General features: G+C 33.2%; 1 protein-coding gene across 1 annotated transcript in view; it reads left to right on the plus strand.

Annotated features, from left to right (window-relative positions):
• The window catches only part of CDH7 (cadherin 7), a 193,393-nt gene that overhangs the window by 84,014 nt on the left and 84,464 nt on the right, over nucleotides 1–24,915 (plus strand). Inside the window, exons 5-6 of the mRNA XM_074200451.1 lie at nucleotides 15,822–15,989; nucleotides 18,805–18,992. Coding sequence (XP_074056552.1) covers nucleotides 15,822–15,989; nucleotides 18,805–18,992 — 356 coding nt within the window. The remainder of the gene's footprint in view (nucleotides 1–15,821; nucleotides 15,990–18,804; nucleotides 18,993–24,915) is intronic.

The following is a 24,915-nucleotide window of genomic DNA, read 5'->3' on the forward strand; positions in this document are numbered from 1 at the left end:
CTCTTTCTGCTGTATCTTGCTAGTCATAAATAGAAATGATGAGGATTTGTGAGGGTTTATTTTATATCCTGCAACTTTGCTACAGTTACTAATTATTTTAGTAGTTTTTAGATGATTTGGGGGTATTTTCTAAGTATACCATCATATCATCTGCAAAGAGTGAGAGTTTTGTCTCTTCCTTCCCAATTATAATTGCTTCAGTTTCTTTTTCTTCTCTTATTGCTGAAGCTTAAATTTCTAATAAGATATTGAATAGTGGTAGTTGTAATGGGCATCCTTGTTTCACCCCTGATCTTATTGGGAATGCCTATAGCCATCCTCATTGCATATAATGCTTGTTGATGGTTGCAGATAGATACTGCTTATTATTCCTCCATAAGTCTATCATATTTAGGTTTTCTAACAATCTATATCCTTAACTTCCTTCTTGTTTATTTTATGATTAGATTTATTTAAATCTGAGAGTGGTAGGTTGTGGTCTCCCACTGCTTGAGTTTCACTGTCTTTGTCTTACTATAACTCTTTCAACTTCTCATCTAAGAATTTGGATGCTGTCCCACTGGGGGCATACATATTTAGTATTGAAATTACTTTATGGTCTATGGTACCTTTTATGAGGATATATTTTCCTTCCTTATCTCTTTTAATGCTGTCTATTTTTGCATCTGCTTTGACTTAGATAAGGATTGTTAACCCTGCTTTTTTCACTTCATCTGAAGCAAACTATATTTTGCTCCAACCTTTTACTTTTACTCTCTATGTACCTCTTTGCTTCAAATGTGTTTCTTGTAAGCAAAATATTGTAGGATTCAGGTTTTTAATTCATACTGCTATTTGCTTACATTTTAAGGGAGAGTTCATCCAATTCACATTAAAAGTTATAATTACTAACTCTTTATTGCCCACCATGCTATCTTCCTTCTGTTTTTATATTATCCCTTTTTCCCTTTATCCATATTCCCCAATGCTTTATTTCTGAATGCCACCATCTTCAGTGTGTTTGCCCTCTTAAATGACCACCTTCTTCTTTTTCCTCTTCCCTTTTCCCCTTCTTCCCTACCTTCTGTTAGTTCCCCTTTTTTCTCCCCCTCCCCTTTCCCTCCTCCCCTTTTCTTTTTTTAAATACTTGAAAGTTAAGTTAAGTTTCTTAACTTAACTGAGTCTGTGTGTAAGTTAACTTTAAGCCAGTTTTGATGAGAGGAATATTCAGGTGGTTCTCACATCCTCCCTTCTTCTCTTCTATTACAATAGATATTTTATACCTCTTAATTCAATGAGATTTACCTCATTCAATCTCCTACATCCTCCCATCTCCTTACTGTCCCCCTTTTTAAGGAAGTATTGTTTTTAAATCATTCTGTCTGAGTCACAGAAAAGTCTTAAGTGTCCATCACTTCTGGCTCAGTTTATTCTCTCTAATAGAGTTACACTCCTTGAAAATTATTAGTCTTTCTCCAAGATTGGGATATGGCCAGTTTCATCTTATTGGATAGCAGTCTCATGGATATGTCATGAGTGTCCATCACTTCTGGATAAGCATGTTCTCTCTAACAAAGTTACAATTCACAAAAATTATGAGAATCTTTCTCCCAGGTGGGGATATGGCCAGTTTCATCTTGTTGGATAACAGTTTTTTTTTCTTCCCCCCTTTAAAAAAACTTTTCATGTGTCTCCTAAACCTTATCTTTGATGTCCAAATTTCTATTTTGCTCTTTTCTTTTCATCTCCCATTTCCTTAAATGTCCATCTTTTCCCCTGGAAGATTAGGCTCAGCTTTGTTGGGTAATGGATTCTTGGCTCCATTCCAAGCTCCCTTGCTCTTTGGAATTTCTCATTCCTGGCCCTTTGATTGCTTAATCTTGATGCAGCCAAGTCATGTGTAATCCTTACTGTGGCTCCTTGGTATCTAACTTGTTCCTTTCTGACTGCTTACAGAATATTCTCTTTTATCTGATAGTTCTGGAATTTGACCGCAACATTCTTACCATTTTTATTTTAGGATCTCTTTCAGGAAGGCACAGATGTATTCATTCAATAACTATTTTGGACTCTGGTTCCATGATATCAGGGCATTTTGTCATCACTAAATCCTATAATATTATGTCTAGGTTTTTTTTTTTTCTCTTCAATGTTTTCATGAAGACCTATAATTCTCAGGTTGTCCTTCTTGAGCGGTTCTTGACTTCAGTGGTTTTGCTGATGAGATATTTTACATTTTCTTCTATTTTTTCAATTTTTTGGTTGCTCATGAAGTCATTATTTTCCACAGACTCCATTCTTTTTTTCAGAGAAGAATTTTCTTCATTTACCTTTTGCAACTCATTTTCCAATTCGTCAATTCTATTTTTGAAAGAGTTTTCCATTTGACAAATTGAGGTTTTGATAGAATTATTTTCTTTTTTTTTGTCCAATTGTATTTTCCAAGGATTTGTTTGCTTGTTGCAAGGTGTTAATTTTCTCTCTCAATTTTTCCAATTGAATTTTATACTCCTTCTTTATTTCTTCAAGTAAGTCTTTCTATGCTGGAGACCAGATCATATTCTCCTCAGACGTTCTAGGTCTCTCTTAATTAGGATCTTTTCCTTCCAGGAATTTTTCTCCGGTCCCTCCTTTTCACTGACCTTTCTTCACTTTCCTAAGACCTTGTGTTGAGGAGGGGCTGGGTCACAGTGGTTTGGTATTGATATCCCCAGAGGCATTACTCACTGGGTTTAGTAATTCCAAGTGGGCCAACCAAGGCCTCTGCTCCCTAGTTGGCCCATACCCCCAAGGCCGATCAGGCCAGTTCTTCTCTCAGGCTCTAGTCCCCCAGCTGATCAGTCTAGTCCCACTCTCAGGCTCTCACCCTGTCCTTTGCTCCCGGCAGATCCTCTATGCCAGGACTCATCCACGATCCCAGAAGACAAACCTTGAAGTTGATGTTCTTCTCCTGACTTCCCTTTCTGAATTTTGTAGCTTGGATTTCTGTTAATAGGTTTGTTTTATATTAGATATGAGGGAAGATCAGGAGACTTTAGCACTATTCCTGTCCTCTTTCTGCTATCTTGGCTGGAAGTACTCAAGCAACTTTTTAAAACAGTTAGCTTGCTTGGAAAGCTGGGTTGGTATCAATCTCCAGTTCACCAATTCGCTTTATTCTTGTGTCCTGAGATATTCACATGGTAATAACAGATTTTTGATATATTGATATCTGTTGTGTACTATAAATTGTGAATCACATGAATGGAGTAATGAAGTAGATTTATAATGTGAATAATTTGAATGTAAATATAATATATTGGTGATAGTTTCTAAATTGTAACACCTACCCTTTCCCTATACATTAAAAATCATACCTTTTTTATCACAGTTTGACATTGGAAAGCTTCTGACAATTTGATCAAGAAATTTCATTGTCTGAAATTGCATAACCTGGCAACAAATAACATATAATAAATATATGTTTCACAATTTTGTGGTTTGCAATGATTTCAGTGCTAATACTTTGAAATTGCTTCCCAACATTATTTTTGTTCTGCTAAGACACTATACTGCTTTAAATTCTTCTGTCCACTAGAGAATGAATATTTTCCTATAACATTTTATCAGTTATACCATTTGTATGCTGAAATGATTATTTCTCTATTGTATTTAATGACTAATTATTCACCCCCGAATGAATTATGATAAAGAATGCTATCCATCCCCCAGAAGGACATGATGGTGTCTGAATACAGATTCAAACATATTTATGAAAAACAAAAACTGCTTTTCTTGAGGTTTCCTTTTTTGGGGGGGTTCTGTTTTCTTTCATAACATGACTATTATGAAAATGTTTTGCTTAAGTACACATTTATAATCTATATCAAATTGCTTAGTTTTTCAATGGGGGGGTGGGAGAGAGATTTGAGGTATCCAAATCACTTACCCCCAAGACCCTCATTAGAATAAGCCTGCATCTAATTATAATATTCATTTTCTCATTTATTATTAACCAGTTGGAATTCATTGTCATCCTCAGGAAGATCCACTTTTCCAAGGGCATATAAGTTATGAGCCCACCACTATGATGATCTTTAGCATTCAAAAGTCATTGACTTCTTTTATTAATAAAATGCTAGCATTACTGATAAAATGACTACCTAGAAACTATGTCTCTCAAACTTTTAAAATGTCATAATGTCATCTTTGTTTTTTTATTCATGTGTAGAAAGGGTGACCATGGTGAAAAGTGTATTGGATACAATATCATTTAGAATGAGTTGAGAGTCTGGCTCAGTCTTTATTAGAAAGACAATCTTGGGCAAGTTGCTTAAACTTCTAGCCTCTTAGACTTCTCATCTGTAAAATTAGGGGATTGAATTTGATGACCATGACAGTGTGGTGGAGTTGGGTGAGTGGAAGTGACTCACAAGAGAAGAGGAACATTGACATCTTGAAACTCATATATCCATCAAGGCTTTACTCTCTTCTGGCATAAGTACACATAAAATTTATACATTCTTCTTCCTTATGTTACTTTTGTAATTCATACTGCAGAGAATACATGTATTGGCAGAAAGAAAAAAATAAAGCATAAGATAACTGTACTTTTTCCCCTGACACAAATTGAAAGTTTGAAATCTCAAAGGAGACAAATGCAAATCATTTCTCTGTTCATCTTTCTAACATATCAATCTGATTCTTACCTTTCTGACAAATAATATTATTTCTTACATTTCAAAACCTAAGGGCTTTAACTTAGGAAAGAACCAATATGACATGAGAGAAACTCATACCTGAAAATACATTCAGTGAAGATTACCTAAAAACTGAGCCAGGTTATTATTTCCATGTTACTAGTATTGCTGCATACCTTATAAATCTTGTAAGCATGTGATATGGTGCTGAAATCACAAGATACTAAAAATCCCATCTGTGGTATTACTGCTTACAAACTGACTGAAAGTCCAGAGGAAAACTCTTTCCCTGTCTTCGTCAGTTTCACTATCCATAGAAAAAATGAGTTATATATAAAAATTAATTTTCTTTAATTACTTCAAAATTCTAGTATTAATGAATAGTAATAACACAAAATAGCTCTTGAAGAAGTCTTCAAAAGTCCATCCCCCTTGTTTATAGTTTATCTTCATCTAAACCATTTCAGATATTTATTAATTCTTAATGATAAAATTCTGTTATTTAAGAACTATAGGAAATGGCTATCAGGAGACTAAATTTGGAGGATTACTGGAGCTAGGTAGTTCTATTGCATGTTCCTGTTGAGTATGTCACAAATATGGTGAGCCCACTGCCTAGGGAGAAAGAAAACTGGATACGGCAGAAGCAGAACAAAAATAATATGCTGATGTACGTCATTTGACTTTTGTCTAACTGGGCAGATCGGATAGCAGGATGGTGCTAATAGTTATATAGAGTCCCAAGTCTAAGAGTCAGGAAAATCTTTCTTGAAGCTTATTAACTTTGTGATCCTGGGCTAGTCATTTAATTCTGGGGCTCCATTTCCTCATCTGTAAAATGAGCTGGAGGACTTTTGGATTCTGGAAATTTTTCCCAGGAGAACTTTAAATTAAGCCTCTAAACAGATGTGAAAGCCTCAAATCCCACCAAAAAAATGGAGGAAGTTCTTTTTTTTTAGGGTTTTTTTTGTAGAGTTTTTTGCAAGGCAATGGGGTTAAGTGGCTTACTCAAGGCCACACAGCTAGGTAATTATTAAGTGTCTGTGGCTGGATTTGAACTCAGATACTCCTGATTCCAGGCCTGATGTTCTATCCACTGTGCCATCTAGCTGCCCCTCATTCAAGTTCTTAATTCAAGCTATCATGGAGAATCTTCATTAAAGGTCTGCCTTCTTGGGGAAAGTGTAGGTGGGGGGGGGGGGGGAAACCAGCAGGATGCTCTTAGCCACAGTGCAGCTCAGATCACAGCTCAACAAACCAGCTAGACAGTAAAACAGCAAGGAGGTTCTCAACCCTAGACAAAGTTCGAGCTGTGGGAACTCTGGGACAACTGACCTGTCTGGGTTGAGAATAAACCTCTGCATAGGCAAAGCCTGCACATAAAGAAGGAAGTAACATCTGCATATGCAACACCTTGGCAAGAGTGATAAGCCAGAAACCAGATCTCAGCCCCAGGAGAAAAAGTTTGGGGCTATGTGCTCCCTGAATCCCAGGAACAGACTATCAAAATGTGCCAAAAAAAAAAACCAAAAAAAAAAAAACCCAAAGAGTGCTAACCTTAGAAAGCTACTACTCAGATAAGGATGAGAAAAATCCTATATCAGAAGAAAGGCAGTGATAAATTGCCTTCAAGTAAAGTCTCAAAGGAATTTATGTATTTGTCTCAAATCCAAAACATATAATAACTTAAAAAGGATTTTTATAACCAAAGAAGAGAAGAAAAAATAGAAAAATGAAATGAAAGCCATGCAGAAGAATTATGAAAAATTGACTGAAGAAATCAATTTCTTTAAAATTAAAAAAGACCAACTGGAAAAAGAATGCAACTCATCAAAAAATAAAATTAACCTACTGGAAAAGGAAACACAAAAACCTAACTGAATAAAATAAAACTCTAAAAATCAGGATCAGACGGATGGAAACTAATGACTCTATTAGATAACAAGATTTCAAACGAAACCAAAAATTTAAAAAAATACATGAAGAAAACGTAAAGTACATTTTAGGACAAACAAATGATCTGGAAAATAGATCCAGGATAGAAAATTTATGAATTATTGTTTTATCTGAAAGCCTCAATCCAAATAAGAGCCTGGAAAATATCATTCAGAAGAAATTATATAGGAGAATCTACAGAACTTCCATAAAGAGAGCCCAGGATAAAATCAACTCTAAGGAATATCATAGCCAAAATCCAGGAGAAAATGTTCAATTAGCCAAAAGGAGAAACTTAAATATCAAGGAAATAAAATAAAATAAAATAAAAAATAAAAGCAGAATTATATAGGACTTATTAGCTTCAACATTAAAGCATTAGAGGATTGGGAGCTCGTTTTAGCCGGGGAGCACAGCTGCTAATATACCCTTCATTCTGTTCCACCAAGTGCAGATTCAGGAGCGTGAGGAAGGAAGAAAACAGCCACCTAGCCAGCCAGATCAGCTGAATCAACCCTGATGATCAATGGAGTGACAGATGTGGCAGCCGGATTGCCTTTACTTCTGAAGGCTTGGAATATGATATTCTGTAGGGCAAAGGTCTTTGGATTATAATCAAGAATCAACTGCAACTGCAGTCAAGAACTTTCAGGGTAAAAGTTGGATTTTCAATAAATAGAGGAGTTTCAAAATTTTTTGGTAAGACCAGAACAGAACAGGAAATTCTATCTTCAAATACAAAATGAGCTCAAGACCACTCCAATATCTTTGTCAAAACCAAACCAAACCAAACCAACCCAATGAAATCACAACTGAAATGACTGAATAATAACAACAAAGTTTTAAAAAGCAAAATCAAATATTTTGTAAATAACAATATAAAGAATTTAATTAATATGATAACTTTTGTGCATAAAATTAATGCAGCAATTAATTTATATTTGTTGCATCATAATAGATTGGAAATACTTTTGTTTTGTTTTGTTTTTTGCTTCCCCTGTCCATGTTATACACAAACACACAAAATCACAAATGGACAGAAGTTGAAGGGACCTTAGAATACATGTAATTCACTTCATAAAGAGACAAGAGTTCTCTCTACAATATTCACAACAAAATAGACATTCAACATAGTCTGAATATTTCTAATGAGGCAGGATTCTCCTCTTAAAGTAATCTTGTTCCCTTTTGCATAATGTTAATGGATAGAAAGATTTAAAATCCAGTTAGTCAAACCTCTTCTACATGACAATGTATAAAATACTTAGACTACTACCCCATCTTTCAGCTCTCATCATGTTTCATCTTTTCTAGGCTAAGTATCAGCATTTCCATGTATTATGTACATATATTAACCCACACTGGAACTTATGTGTTTTATTTTGATTATAGGTGATGTACACAGTAAAAACAAAACCTTTTGTCACTCTTATAGATTTGAGAATTCCTGAACACCAAGATTCACTAATTCTTGTTAATTATTCTTCCATAAGTTCCCCAATTTAAAAAAAATTCTCTCAGCATTCCACTAGGGATATGAGAGTCCCATGGTATTTTGCCCTCATCAATCCTCATCTGATGTCTTCTTTTCAGTTCTTGCCGCCATGTGTTAACAGGAACATTTATAACCTGGAAAGTACAAAATGGAAGAAAAGACTTTGAGTTCAAGTCCTGTGTGGATCATTCAAATGATTCTTGAACTGTGTTCAGGGACTTAAATTGCTGCCAAGTGAAATAGTCTTTAGAGTTATATTCTCTTCTGACTCAGCAGCAGATCTGGATAAAGAGATAGAAGCTACAGAAATTTGAAGTCAGTAAAATCTTCCTAGCAATTAGAGAAATCCAAAAATGTAAAGAACTACCTCAATGAGACTCATCTTCCCCTTTGCTAATATTTAAAGAGAAACTTCAAGCCTGACAAATAACTGTATTATATAGGTGATTCCTTTTCAGGTATGCTTTGCACTAACTAGCCACTGAGCTTCAGCTCTAAAATTCTGTACAAAGCAAACAGGCTACTTCATATTGATAGGAATTTTTTTGATTTGTAAAATTATATTCATTATTATTTTATAAGACATCCTGTAGCTCGGTGCTGACTTATTCCTATTTTTCTTACCTTGAGGCTAAAAGGAGGTGAATGCTTGATACAAGATTATTTTATGTTTGAAAAGATAAGAAGTAATGATTGACTTGATGGTTATTGTTTCTTTTCCTGGGATGAAGTGTTGTGATTATTATGACTATGAAATTACACCCATGTATTCTTTTTTGGATGTGAAGTTATCATTAGGGCAATATCCTTTATTAAGTTGTTCTTTCTTTCCTTAAGAAAGAATTCATGGGTGAATGTGTTACTACTGAGGATTCAACTTACTTTCATGACATTTTAATGGAGATAATATGTGTAAAAATGAGCAAATTCAATTATATTCTCTGAGTCAATTTCCTTTTATGTAACATGGTGCCTGTTTCACAAGATTGTTGATAGAATATGTGTAAAGTAAAATGTAAAATACTCTTTAATCTTAAAGAAATCTATTAATGTTATGGATATGTTTCTCCATGAATTAATGAACTGATGGATAAATGAAAAGCATTTATTGAGCATTTATGAAGTGCCAATGACTATGCTAAATCCTGGAATATGAATGCCAAGATCATTCTCTGTCCCTCTGGGGAGTTTACATTTTATTAGGGAAAAAATATACATGGGATAGTGATTCAAGTAAGCTATTTTCTCCTACAAAATTTCAGGGATGATGACTGCAGCTCTAGGGAGTTCTGTCTATAAACTCTTTCCTGAAGTATTATGTAGTTTTGGTTTGATAATGTTTCTCTGAGTAAGAGGTAGAAAATAGGATAGAGAAGGATATATGGATGGAGAGGCAAGAGAATAGCTAGAATGGGGATAGATGACTGGATGGAATGTAAAAGTATGTTCTGGATCATCTAGAACATCCAGGATAGAGTGAGCTTTGTGAGTCTGTCCTATAGTTCAATTACAGTCAACATTCTAAAAGTGAGTAAATTGATCAGTCAATAGATCTATCTAATTATCTACTTATGGGAGTCCATATGGCACAGAGAATAGAAAGTAGCTTCAGTTTCAGACAGATCTGTGCTTAATTCTCAATGCAAAGTATTGACTGTGTGACCTACCATGGCAAGTCACTTAATGTCTTAGTACCTTAGGAAATTCTCTGAGGCTGTAAGTTGCAGAGCAGCTATTAATGGTTTCTTTTCTAAGAATTTCCTAATGTTTAAGTGGAAACACATGTAAGACTAGATGCTTAGTAGATATCTGATATCCCTAATCCTTTTTAAAAAGCCACCCATGCCTATTTAACTTTTAATCTGTGTCCTTTAAACACATCCTGAGGTTTACATAATAGAGTGTTTCCATATTATCAGCATATGAATCACATTGTGTTTGATGTTTCTTAACAATACATTATAGATATTTCTAATGATAATCAACATAATTAAAGTATACTACTACTACTGCTAATGCTTTCTTAAATATTTGATTTATTCAATCTGGAATGAGTCATAACTCCTGGCCTTAAACACAGGTGCATATACAGTATAACCCTCCTTAAAAAAACATTGCCATAAAAAGAAGTGACATTAATTTTGTTAGTGCAAAAAATGGTAATGCTTAAGTACCATATTATTAAACTTGGGAATAAATTCTCATTCAGTTTTTCAGAAAGGTAGTGTGACAGGATCAAGCTTATATTGCAACTAAGTTCATTATACCTTTGAGTTTAGCTTGATTATTCCAGTCAAATACTGTCAATTCAATTCAATTAATTTCAATCAACATTAATTGTAAATTCTTGTGATTTGAAATATATTAAATCAGATATATACCAGCTATCAGACAATTCAGAATACAGTACTGGTTTTGGAATCTTTGAGCACCTGAGCCAGCTCTAGAGAATGGGAAAATGATGGTAAAAAGGGTAAACAACAGAAGTGGGTAGAGTTTTGTTTGGGTCTGATACAGTCACTATAAAAAGCTTTTTCTGGGCTTATGTTAGTTTTCAATTTGAAAGACTAGAGTAAAGTAAATTAGTCATCAATAGACTTGAGGAAATATCATATGCAGCATATTTGTTCTGTGTGGCTTCAAAGGGAAAAGTGGGAATTATCATATAAGCAATTGTAATCTTTGACTTACTCTCTTAATCCAATCAATTGCTGACCCTTTAGTTGTACCTCTGTTGTATTTCTTGCATTGATCTTTTCTTCTTTTTTCTTTCTAGTTGTATGACCATAAGCTTAGTTCAGACCTTTATATCTTATCTGGACTTCTGCAAACAGTTTTCTATTTGCAAAAATTCAGTTTTCTTCCCAAAAGTATATCCAGTCTCTAAAATATCCTCCACATAAGTACAGGGTTTCCCATGTCACTTACCTTAACAAAAAACTCGAGTGATTACCTATTGTGTAGGATCAAAATATAAACTCCTCTGCTGAGTATTTAAAACCTTTTAAAATGCCTCCATCCTACTTTTCCAGGTACTTTATGCTCTCTGTATTCCAGGCAAACCAGTCTACTTGCCGTTCTTCACATATAGGTTCCTTTATACCTCATGCCCTTTAGCCTTTGAAAAGTGTTTACTCACACCAGTAATGAACTCACTCTTCTGCCTCTTAAAAACCTTCCTTCAAAGTTAAACCAAAATATCACTTCCTAAATTAGGCCTTTTTTTAAACCTTTAACTGCTACTCCTCCCATCCCACAAAATTGCTTCATACTTAGAGGTGTACAATCTGTCTCCAGAGCATTCTCTTTTCAGGGAAAGCTGCTTAGATCTCTAGGATCTGTCCATACACAGAGAAAATATTTTAAAGTATATCAGCTTTAGTGTTCAGTCATCAGAATCTATATTCCATCAAAATCTCCAAGAGCTTTGCACAGTTCTACTTTAACTTTGTGTGCAGAGATGCTCTAGAGGTTGTCATTCATGTCCTGTGCCAAACTCCTTCACCTGAATAAACAAGAGCAATTTTATTAAAATATTTATAAAATTTTTATCAATAATTTTAGGATACCAGAAATCTGAAAATCCATATCATACCTTGCTATCACATAACTGATGAGGAATCATGATAATATTTGTTTTTATAGTTAATATTATATTTTTTTCAAGGCAATGTGGGGTTAAATGACTTACCCAAGATCACACAGCTAAGTAGTTAGTAAGTGTCTTAGGCTGGATTTGAATTCAGGTCCTCCTGACTCCAGGTTCGGTGCTCTATTCACTGTGCTACCTAGTTGCTCCCAATATTATATTTTAATAATTTAATTCGTAGATATTTCTCTGCCATGGCCTATAATCCTTATGTGAGTGAACATCCTATAGTGAACAATTAAAACTAAATAAAATATTTTAAATTTTTGTCTAAAATATAAATTCTTAAATCATCCTCAAAATTCTTTTCTAACACCAGGGGAAGATTATTCTTCTCATAGATGACTCTACACATGGTGATGTATTTAAATTATATTACTGAAAAGATCTCAACATACCTTTAAAGATGTGATGAGATGAGATTTAACCCCCATCAACTCATAGAGCAGTCATCTGTTATTTGTACTACTCTGCATTTTAGACCATGCAAATATAAATCAATTGCAAAATCTTTTTCATTGCATAGTTGATGAATTTTCACTTCTAAATTTCAACATTTTTTAATGCTCAAGTAGAAAAGAAGTATGTAACATAGATCTCAAAATTTGTCATAGCTGAATTTCTTTGGTCATATAACCATTTTCTGTCAGTACCTGTATCCTCATCAAATGCTAAACAGAATGGGTGTTTATATTTTCACTTTGCCACTTGAATTTTCAGTGTTTCTTTTTTACTTCTGAAAAAAGGTTTGATTTACTGCATCACTTACAGAGAGAAAAATTAAAGGTTTACATTCTAGTATTTAACTTGCATAAAAATAATTCTATCCTAATAATTCTATCTCCTGTCAGAGATAGCACCATTAAACAAAACCTTTGGAGGCTGACTGTGCTGTTTACTTTGTTGATTAGTTGAGAGCTATATCCTTCACTTTCCATAATAACGAACTTACAAAGATGATAGCTCACTTAAGGAATTTTACTTTAGCAGAGAATGATGATGAGGGAAAAGTGAATTGAAATTAAAAATTAAAACTTGATGAGTTGAAAATCTCTCTAATTTGGTATTTTGTTGTTTTAATAAATTCAGTTGTCTACATGACAGATCTTTCCACTAACCAAATGTTCTAGCCTAAGAATATGTAATATTTAGAAAGTGAAAATAAATAAAACAGCTGCTTAGTATTCCACAAATAGGAGATGAAAAGACATAGGTCCCAAAGCCCCCTATTCTTTTTTCAGGGTATTTATATTTCTTCCTTTGGTGGCAATGTGTACTAAAGAAGTCAATCCATATTCCTCTTGAAATCAGTGCTAGGAGCTGCACTGAATACAAAATATGAAATATTCATAAAATAGCCTTGATTTTAAAAAGTCTTTTTCTTGGGAGGGGTGAAGAGGGAGGGTACATATCAACAGAATCAAACATGTGTGTTGCTATTTGTTCTTGGGGTGCATTGTTTCAAAGCTAAATTATAAAGTGTTCAGATGCCTGAATGGATCTAACTGTAGTGTACTTCTGTCGTCCCTCTATTTCAGTTATTGTAGCAAAGACATAGAACCACAGAGTATTTTAGAATAAGTGATTGATGCTTAAGCTCTTCTTCACATCAGACCTGTCATTTTATTGTCATCTAGATCGCGAAGCTCTTTATAGTTAGATTCAAATGAGCTTTAGAAAAACCCTATAGCTTCAATGAATATTTTTATCTAAATATAAAAGTAGAAATGTTCTGATAATGATATTTTTCCTTTTTCCAATTCATCTTTCTTTAACTAGGTAGTTGATTTTCAAAATTCAGATGGCTCATTTTTTCCCATTGATGTGCATATAATATGCAATTTTCACAAAACTAAAGATTGTATTACTCAGAATGCTCTTATTTCAGACCAGAAACCAGGAGGAAATAATCAGCATAGTTCTTAAATTAATGAAAACATTTCTCTTTCTATACCCCACTCCCCAGGAAGGACCATTTTGCAGCAATGAACAATGATCACTGACATGAGTAGACTTTGCCTATTATTCATTCACTATTTATTGAAGGTTCACTAAGTATATAATGCTCTATCAGCCACTCCAAGTGATACTAGCATGACAGAATCATAATTTGTGAGTTACAAGGTATTTCCTATGGGGAGACATCTAGTCAAACAATGCCCTCTATGACATCCTCAATAAGAAGTTAACCATGTTCAAAGGGGAAACCTACAGTGAAGAGGTGATAACCTATTCTACCTTTGAATAGTTTTAGTTATTAGGAAGGTTTCTTTTCATTGAACTTCTATCTCCCTCTGCAATTTCTATACATTGCTGCTTGTTCTCTCTTTTCGGACCAAGGATATCATTGATCTTTTTTTTTAAAGCAGACAGCCCCTCAAATATGTTATGACAACTATCATTTTTCTGCTCCCCCTCCCAAACCTCCGATTCAGGCTAAAAATCTCAAGTTTCTTCAGGAACCTCCTTATTTTTCAAACATTTTTCTTGACATTCCTACTTATTGAAGTAACTCCTAAATTAAAGTAGTTTCCAGAAATGAACATAAAATTTCAGATATAGTCTGACCATGGTAGAGCTCTGTCACTTCATATGATCTATACATAATGAGTCTCAAATTAGCACAGAATTCCATTCATTATTTTGACTACTGTCTTGCCATTGATTCAACTTTCTTCACACCAAATATTGCATAGTTCTCCTCTATCATATAACAGCAACAAAACTGATTTTATAAACCAAAGTATAGAAATGTACATTCATTCATTCATATTTTATGACACCTTCATTAGGTTCAACCTCCTCATCATTTTAACCGGTTGAGATTTTTTGTGTCCTAAATTTAGCTTCCACAATGTTTGCTATCTCCCTCAGTTTTATTTATGTTTAAATCAAATTCACTAAAACACCTCACAAGAAATTTCCCTTTAAATAGGTAATATAGCTATAGATGTGGTTCTTATAGCAGCTACTTAGTTTGTCTGTATATTGCATGTATTCCTAATTTTTATCATATGAAGAGAACACGTCATTTGAAATGATTAATTTTTCTTTCTATGAACAATTTGCAAATCCATAGATGTTCAATGCAATGGTGTCTATTTTTGGCTCCTATAATTGACCCCAAAAGATGGAATATTATTACAGTTGACTTTTGACCATGTGGTTGTTAGATTAATTAAATAATTCTAAATGAAAGTCCAAGATAGTGCTTGTTTCCCGTATTGATAGAGATGCCAAAAGAAATGAATGCTAGGCAATACAATTATAGAATCCTAACTTAACAACAATGTTAACTATACTTCTCCAATTTTTAATTTAATTTCATTCAAAGTAATAGTAAGCAAATATTTTCATTTGATGCCACAGATATATTTGACCATTAAAGGTGACTTTTAAACAAATCACTTTTCAAGGTAATTTGTTACCCAGAGATGCTCTATAAGAAAGGGTAATAGAGTAGAAGAACATTAATTTGGTGGATATAGATGCCAAAATACCATTTCACTTCAACAGAAAACCATCAATGCAAGCTTCCAAAAAGTCTACAAAAACTTGTCATAGGTCTTATATGTATTAGAAACTATTTTGACCTGCAAAATGGGAAGTAATAAAATCTGTAGAAACTACCTCAGATGGTTATTGTAAAGTTTAAATGACATCAGACAACAAACAAGTTTTTATTAAGTGCTTACTATGTTCCAAGCACTGTGCTATGTGCTTAGGCTACAAAGATTCTGAAATGAAAAATACCATGAATAAAATAAAATTAAAACAAAAGTCTCTTCCCTCAAGGAGTTTATATTCTATCAGGGAAGATATTTTCTATGTAAATAAGTGTATGTAAAATATGCAAAACAAATAGAAATCACATTGAGAGGAAGGGCTAATTAATATACATATATAAAATATTTTATATTTATAAATATTAGGTATTATTATTGTGCATAACCATAATGTTCCTCTTCATTTCATTTTTTTAAAAATAAAAAAAAACAAGAAGGACTTAGTTCTTGCGTACAAATGAAGTTGGCTACAAGGGTAATCATTTAAATTTATTTTACTGGGTTTTGAAATTTTCCAGGTGTCATCAAGACTGCCCTTCCCAACATGGATAGAGAAGCTAAAGACCAGTATTTACTTGTAATTCAAGCAAAGGATATGGTTGGACAAAATGGAGGACTCTCAGGCACTACATCTGTCACTGTTACCCTTACTGATGTCAATGATAATCCACCGCGGTTTCCAAGAAGTAAGATATTTTACTAAACAATAAAACTGCACATCTTTGCATCAACAATCTTTGTTTCCATATCACTTGAATGGGTAATAAAGCAACTTAAAATATATGTTATTGCCCTCCCATCTCTTAAGAAAAAAAATTATTACTAGCTTAATTTGAAATTATGCTTTTTCCAATAATGTGAATATTTAATCCTAGATTGTTGATGATCTGGGCTTTATGGGATCATCTAGGTAATCATATAATTCAAAATTTAAACTAATAGAAAATTTAGGAAATTTTGTTTTGATTTTGCAGAAATAGGCAAATTTGGGGCATTTATGCTATTTTATACTATAGATCACAAGCTTTTTAACACTGATTTAATAAAATTCTGTTTGGGGAGGTGTGAACTGGGGGAGGAGGATATTGATGTACTTTTTGACGTTAATGGGGAAGTTGTTGGAGACAGAAATATTGTTTCTCTCTGATTCTAAATTCAAAAAATTCCAGGTTGATTGGACTCACAAGAGCTTATACTTCATTGGTTCCATCTTCCAGATCCCAAAGTCCTTGTCCACATTAGAATTACATGTTAGTGGAAGATACTGCACTTGACCTTAATTAAATGCAGTTTCTTCTATTTCTCCTGTCATTTCATTTTCATATACCATATCCCATGAATAATGAGATTCAACTTCAATCTAAAGAAAAACTGCATATGGCACAATGAATGACTTATTTTAAGAAAAAGAAAAAATGTACTAAGATTAATATTTAGTTTTTCGTTTTATATTTCAAATGTTTTACCTGTACATAAGCACTACACTTTCTTTTAGCATTTCAGAAATGCTCTAAATTTATTTTCTTTGACCAAATTGGTATTTGCCTTAAAAGGGAGACAGAAAAAATATACTTATATGTACATATGTACACATATACAACATGCATACATTAGTGCATGCATATACACATTTAATTTTGAGATGACCACTTCATGGAGAAGGAGTTACAGTTATCTCACTCATTTTGCTGTGTTTTTGTAGTATTTCCTTTAAAATATTAAGAGAAGTTAGAGCAATATATAGACTGAAACTTCTTGACTCAAAGAAAGAGAAGAATAAGTTTGAACTCCGATGATTCTTTAAAATAATATCAAACCAAGAAATATTTAACAAGGCTCATTTTCCAGAACCTCCCATCCCCAACCATGTTTACTAAGCCAATAATTCTTCATATAATCCCTTTGCTGTTTTTTGTTAAAAAATTCTCTAAAATAAAATCAAACTTTCTTCCGTTATAAAATATGTATAAGTAGCACAAAATTTAATATCAATTTTGTGAAAGGAAATACAAGACTTAACCTTTAATGATGTTACTACTGTCTTTTACATGTTAAAAAAATATTTCAGAATTTTGATTCCCATTCTTTTTTTTTTCTTTTTGCCCTCTAAGACCAGAAGAGCAAGAGTTTACATTAAGTACTTGCCTAGTTTCCTTTGTGATGTTTGACCCTAGTAATATGAATCCTCTCTGCTTAATGGGTGCTTCGTTATTTATTAAAGCCAAGTAAAGTAAGACCTTTTTATTAGGTTTATTTTCTTTTATTGATTTTATAATTTAAACCTTTTTTCCTATGACCTTTGTGACTTTGCTAAGTAAACAGTTGAAATTTTGAAGATGATCACTCAGGAAACTGAAGCTCAAATTACCTCTATTAAAGAATGAGGGAATACTTTTAGCAAGTTACAAATCCCAACATTCCGTCTAAGAGATGATTTATTCTTTTCAGTCAGCTTACTCTATTTCTTTCCTTTCCACCCCACTCCATACCTCAAAAAAAAAGAAAGAAGAAGCATATTTTGTGCTTCTCTAGAGAGAGATGGCAGTACGAAAAAGACACTTTATGAGCAATAATTCTGTCTCCTAATGGAACTGGAATAGGATGTCAGAAGCAAATGTAAAATGAGAAATGAAAAGAGGGAATGGTGATGCTTTTCTGAAAGATAGAGTTCTAAAGGAAGGTCATTTTGATTAACAACCTGAGTCAAAAGTTTTTAGTTAAGTACAATAGTCTTCCTTCTCTTTTTTTTTCTCTTTGTCACAATTAAGTGATATTTTAATTCCCTTTGATCATAATAAGCTTGAAATATTAAATAGAAACCCAAATATTATTTCATGAGATTGTCTCATCATTTTAAGCCTCTGAAATTAAAAATCCACTGACATTCTATAATAAATGAATTGCACCATTGGTATTAATAAAATCATTTTCAGTGGTTTTATTTCCATATTTCAAATCCAAGCATGACTTACATCCTAATATTTTAAGGGGTTTTTTGCAAGGCAAATGGAGTTAAGTGACTTCGCCCAAGGCCACACAGCTAGGTAATTATTAAATATCTGAGGCCAGATTTGAACTCAGGTACTCTTGACTCCAGGGCCACTGCTCTATCCACTGGGAACCTAGCCGCCCCAATATTTTCTTTCTTAAAAAAAATAAAATCTTTTTTTCCCCTTTCCAGAGATGAGGGTTGGAAAGTTTCTTCTTTTTCTTGTCAGTAGGCCATTTATTTTTGTTTTCACAGTGATTTGGTAATTGCCATTATATTATCTTAGCCATCAGATTTCTAAAAGCTATTTAAGACTTCCACTTCAATTCATTGCTTCATCACCTTACATAGATTAAGATTAAAAAAACCACAACAAAAATATTAAAGATTTACATTTGATGTTGCTGTCATTGTTGTTTGTATAGGTTGCTTTGGTGTCAGCTAAGAAGAAGGAATAATTGTTGCCTTCTGATAATAGAAGATATTTTCAGTCTTTGTTTTAAATTTTGTAGGGTCTTACCAATATAATGTCCCAGAGTCATTGCCTGTGGCATCAGTGGTGGCCCGAATTAAAGCTGCTGATGCTGATGTGGGACCAAATGCAGAAATGGAATACAAGATTGTTGATGGTGATGGCTTAGGAGTTTTCAAAATTTCTGTTGACAAAGATACACAGGAAGGAATCATTACTATTCAAAAGGTAACCTTTTGCTTATTATGGTTTTGGGGTTTTTTTTAAATCACAATTTCTAAAGATACATGCAAGCATAGCATGTGCTTTGATCTGTTAATTGAATGTGCTACATCAGGACTTCTTTACCTGAAATCTGTGAACTTTGTGTTTCCTTTTAAAATTTATTTTAGTATTAGTGATTTCCATTTTAATCCTATGTATTTTGTTTTTAAAAATCTTCTGAGAAGGGATTCATAGGCTTCACTAGACTGCTATAAGTGTCCATGACACAAAATAAAGTTAACAATTCTTTTACTACATCACTTTGAATTTTTTCTTCATTCCTCTTCCCTTAAAAGTAATCTGCACTTATTGTCAGATACTTGTAGGGCCTTGAATAATCTTATGTGTTTATGATTCCTCTGTCTCATACTCTAGTTAAATCTATAATCTTATATAAGAATGAAATGGAAGGATTATTCAAAATTATGTTGTTCTTGAATGGCCTACTGTCAAAGGTAAAATTTCATAGATATTATCTCGTCTTTTAATCATTTTTATCTTCTTTTTCTATCTGAACACAGAAGACATTTTTCAGTTGTAGAATTTTTCTCAGGACAAAATTGTACTTTTAGAAGTTGTGGTTTTATAATAACATAAGCATAATCCTTGGGGCTCTTTGTAGCTCCTTTTTAATAATACCAACTTCTAAAAGAACTCACTAGAATATTATTCTTATATTCTGAATTATTACATTCACAAATGCTTGATCTAGAATGTAAAAGAACATATCTCTATTTTATTTGATATTTTGAAATTAACTGCTCAAATTGTATAAAAGAAGAAAAAATTTAAAAATACAGTGCAAATTAATGATATTGTACCATCCAATCAATTCAATTAAAAGTATTTGTAAAGAACGTATAGAAGCACAAGTTGCTGCAGTAGGTGCCAAAAAAAAAAAACTTAGATTAAAAATACAGATCTTAATCTCAAGGAGATTGCTGTCTTGCTGATGATGAGTTGGGAAGAGATGCATGCACACATAATTATGATAAAAAGGAGACTGAATTAGGCAGCTGAAATAAGTGTAAGGGAATTGTTCAAAAATGCTATGGAAAACTTAGATGACAGAGAGAGCCTAGGGACCACATTAGAAATTCTAGTCTCTAGTTAAAAACAATCACTCTCTTTAACATAATATCAAGGGATGTGATTTAAGGGATAAATGTGCTTATAATATAATAGAAGGTTAGAAATACACTCTAAACATTTATAACCTGTTATTTTTCTTATTATTAACTGAATTCAGTTATATAATATGTAACTGAATAGTATTTATGTACTATTCAAAGTGTAAATGATTAATTCTTATACATATTTTATGTTATAATTAAATATATAAAATGTTATATGCATATACATATGAGACTCATCCATATACTCTTTCTGATCAAGGCAGAATCAAAGCAGCCCAAATGAAACATGAGATGCATAAGTTTAGAGTAAACATCACTGGTGTTCACATGAACTGTTGGTGTCTGACCAGTGTAGAGAATTATGACCTCATATTGTTCTCATCAGCCACAGTCAGACACGTTATAATTTATCTCTAACATAGTGATGTCATTTTGATCTTACTCGATAACAAAGGACAAGATCCAGCCATCTCCATGTTTTTATATCTATATCCATATACACACATACACTCCTTACAAGCTTTTTACTTATAACCACCTGCCAAATTTTCTCTCCCTTCTTCCCTCTATTATTATCCTTGTTTTACTTCCTTATAGGGTAAAATATATCCAATTGAATGTATATCTCATTTCTTCTGAGTCAGGTTTTTTTGGTTTTATTTTTGTTAGGTTTTTTTTGCAAGGCAATGGAATTAAATGAAGTGTGAGTCAATTTTGAAGAGACTAAAGTTTGTTTTGCCCACCACAACACAATTTTAATAGCTTTTATATGTCTCTTTTTTTGTGAGATAACTTTCCTCATTCAGTCTTCCCCCTCTTTTTTTCTTCAGTTTTCTCTCTCACCCCTTTGTTTTGATTTTTTGGAGGTATCATCTCATCAGAGTCATCTTATATATCCATATTTTCTGTTTTCATAAACTCCTTCTAATTGCTCTGTTAGTGACATTGTTGTTGCATTTCAAATATTATCTTGCATCATAGACACATAAAGAGTTTAACCTTATTGAATTTCTTATGTTTGCACTTTCTTGTTTCATTTTCACCTTTGCATGCTTCCCTTGAGTCTTATAATTTGATACTGAAATTTTTATTTGATTCTGATCTTTTTAATTAGAAATGCTTGAAAGTCCTTTATGTCATTAAATATCTATTTTCTGGGTGGATGATTCTCCTTTTTCTTCTGGTACATCACATCCAAATGCTGTGTAATCCTGTCTGTAACTCCACAATATTTAAATGGTTTCTTTTTTGGCTGCTTGTAAAACTCTGTCCTTGATGTGTGAATTCTGGAAATTGTGATGTTTCTGAGAGTTTTTATTTTGGAATCTCAGGTATTGATTTGTGAATACTTTCCATTTCTATTTTTCCGTATACTTCTAAGGGAATTTTCCTTAATAATTTCTTGAAAATATTGTACAGGCTTTTTAAAAAAATAGTGGCTTTCTGGTAATCCAATAATAATTGCATTAACTTTCTTGGATCTATTATGTGGATCAGATTTTTTTTCCAATTATAAACTTCACATTTTCTTCTACTTTTTAATTTTTTTAAATTTCATTTGACAATATTGTGATCGCTTATAGTCATTAATTTCCACTTTTTCAATTCTAATTTTTTAGGACTTATTTGTCTTCAATGAGCTTTTGTACTTCCTTTTGCATTGAGATAATTATATTATTTAGGGAGTTCTTCTCCTTGGTAAATTTTTGTATATTCTTCCCATGTTGTTGGTTCATTTTTTCATGATTCTTTTGCATTACTCATTTCCTTTCCCAAATTTTTTTTACTTCTCTATTTTCCTTTTTAAAAATCTTTTTTTAAGCTCTTCCAGAAATTCTTTTTGGGGGTTAAGATCAAATTATATTTTTCTTTGAGGCTTCAAAGGTCACCATTTTAACACTGTTATCCTCTTCTACATTTATGTTTAGATTCTTCCCTATCATCATAGTTAAATTTTCACAGTCAAACTTGTTTTTATTTGTTTTTTGCTTCTTTTTTTTTGCTTTTTTGTTTGTTTGTTTTTAGTAACATAGTTTTATGTGATTGTTGGGCTCTAGTACTCCTTATCCCAAGCCTTTTTGTGCTGTTACTTTTGATCTTACAGCTTCAGGTTTAGTTGCTTATTTTTCTGGAGGATAAACTTTTCCTTCTGGTTTGTACTAGGTAGTGGAGGCTCCCCAGGGTGTGGTATTTAGTTTCTGGCTTAAAGGGCCTTGCTTGTGCATTTCTGTAGTAACAGGATCTCTATGCTAGTAGACTCCAGGGGCAGGGATTGGCCAGACCCTGGAGTAAAGTTCTTTTGGGTAGCTTGTTCTTAGGATATGGTTGTTGGGGTGGGACGTTGGATCCTCTGTAGAGAATGCTCATTTGTCTAGGGATCTGATGATGATGATGATGATGATGATGATGATCATCATCATCATCATCATCATCATCGTGTTTGTCCTTTGTTTTTGAAAAAGACCATGACAAGCATATGTTTTAGATTCGAGTGAGGTAGTGATCTGCTATGTCACCAGCCTCACTTTTTCCTCTTGAATCAGGATATCATCAGAAGGCAATATGAATCAGTTATGAATCCAGATATGAATCAGGATGACTAGACAGTCCTGGATGCTAGGCAGTCAGGGTTTGGTGACTTGCTCAAGGTCACACAATGTCAAGTATCTAAGCCAGATGCAAACTTCTGTCCTCTGACTCTAAGATCAGTGTTTATCCACTGCACCACCTGGCTGGTTTGTTTTGCAGAAAGGCAGGGCTTCATTGGTGTATTGCCCCAGGATTAAAGTCCTGCTATAGGACCCCTACTGTAAGACTGACTGCTGGTACTCAGACCTTGCTCCTTTCCCATCAGGGATTCAGACATTTCTCACTAGGCTGGTAAGATGACTCAATATTTCTATATTGATTCTGAAGCAGTTTTGTAGTGGTTTGGAGCAGAGTTCAGGAGGGCTTCAGAAGTGGATCAGATTTTCCAAGGTAAGAGAGTTTCTGGACCCTAGTTTTGTGAATAACTGCCATCCCCCTTCTAGTCCTTCTTGTTTCCCTATGCTTTATTCCCCTGTGTGCATAATGAGGTCTATTAAACTGGTCAGCTTGCTGTTCCTCAGACACAACACCCAGTTTCCCCTCTGATTATCTTTGGAGTAGTTGTCCTACGTACCTAGTATGCTTTCCCTATTAGTTTCCATCTCTCAACTTCCCTGGTGAAGCCTGAATTCCTTCAAGGCTCAACATAAACCAAATATTGTACAGGGCGCTTTTCTACAAAATTACTTCTAGACCCACAGATGGTGCCATATATATATATATATATATATATATATATATATATATGCATATATATATATATATCACATTTGTAGACATCCTCGTTTGAAATTTGAATTTTAACTCTTTGAAAGCAGGGATCATTTTTTGTGTCATTGTGCTCTGTTTTTCCATTTCTTTCAATGTATTCACAGTTCTTAGTAGTCTCTGGCACAAAGCAACCACTTAATAAATCTTTTTTGTCTGGCTGAATGGAGGAGGAAGGAAGTCTTGGATAGTGATAATCTTCTTTCAAGTGAATGGAGAAAAGAGGAGAGATGAGAGAGAGATTGAGGAGATAGAATCAAGAAGTCTTATCAACTGATTGGAGATAGGAGATAAATTAGATATAAAGTTGAAAACTCCTAGGTTATAAGCTGGAGTGATTGGAAGGATAGTAATGCTCCTGACAGAAGTGAAGAAGTTTAGAGGAAGGGTGAATTGAGTTCTGTTTTGAACATGCTAAGTTTGAGAAACCTATGGGATACAGTTGGAAATATATTAATGGGCCATTGTATTAGATGCAGAACTAGAGATGTTTAGATATGATAATTAAATATAAGGATCTGATTTTTAAAAAGTATGATAGAATTTATAAAATGACGACTCATGATAGATCCTCAGGATATATCCACACACAAAGTAAGATATAATAGAATGAATTCAGATATATGGAGTGACTGGTACTAAGGAATCAAGTATAATACAGAGATTATGAACCTTAGTGACTGAGAGTGTGGATGTACCCTTGACAATGATAGGTATATTTAAAAGAAGTAAAGAAAATTATTTCGTAGTATGTTTAAGATGCCTACAGGACATTAAGTTCATAATAATCAATAGATAAGAGCTCAGGAAGGAGTCTATAGATTTGAGAATCATTTGAGAATACTAGTTATTGGATTTATCATTATCAATCATTTGATTCTTAGAAAGAGAAATTTAAATTGGTTTTAATGAATGGAAGTCCAATTGCAATAAGTTGCTATTTGCTTGGGGGGGGTAAGAAAGTGTGGATTTTTAAAAGGTTATACAGGGTTTTGACAAGTAGGGGAATTAAAAGATATTTTTAAAAAAATAGAAGCATCAGGTGATGTTTTCCAAAGAAAAAGAAATTCAATCATATTTGAGACAGCAAGAAAAAAAAGGAAAAGGTAGGAAATTTGTTAGAAAGTTGAAAAGGAAAATTCTTGGTTAAGACAGTAGGAGACTGGATCAAGGGTAAAATTAGAGGGAGTAGAGGTTCACATCATTCTCTGAAAATGTGTTGAGGCAAAGAAGAGGAGTGATACTAAGGCTATTTGAAGTATAGAACTGAGGATAGAGTTTATTTCATTCAGATATAAAAATATCTAAAACTGGAAATATAAATCAATAAAGATGTGATGGTTATTAGTCTCAATCTTTTCAATAAATTATGAGTCAAAGTCCTCCTGGATGGA

The sequence above is a fragment of the Macrotis lagotis genome, chromosome X, assembly GCF_037893015.1.
Source record: "Macrotis lagotis isolate mMagLag1 chromosome X, bilby.v1.9.chrom.fasta, whole genome shotgun sequence".
Classification (NCBI taxonomy): Eukaryota; Metazoa; Chordata; class Mammalia; order Peramelemorphia; family Peramelidae; genus Macrotis; species Macrotis lagotis.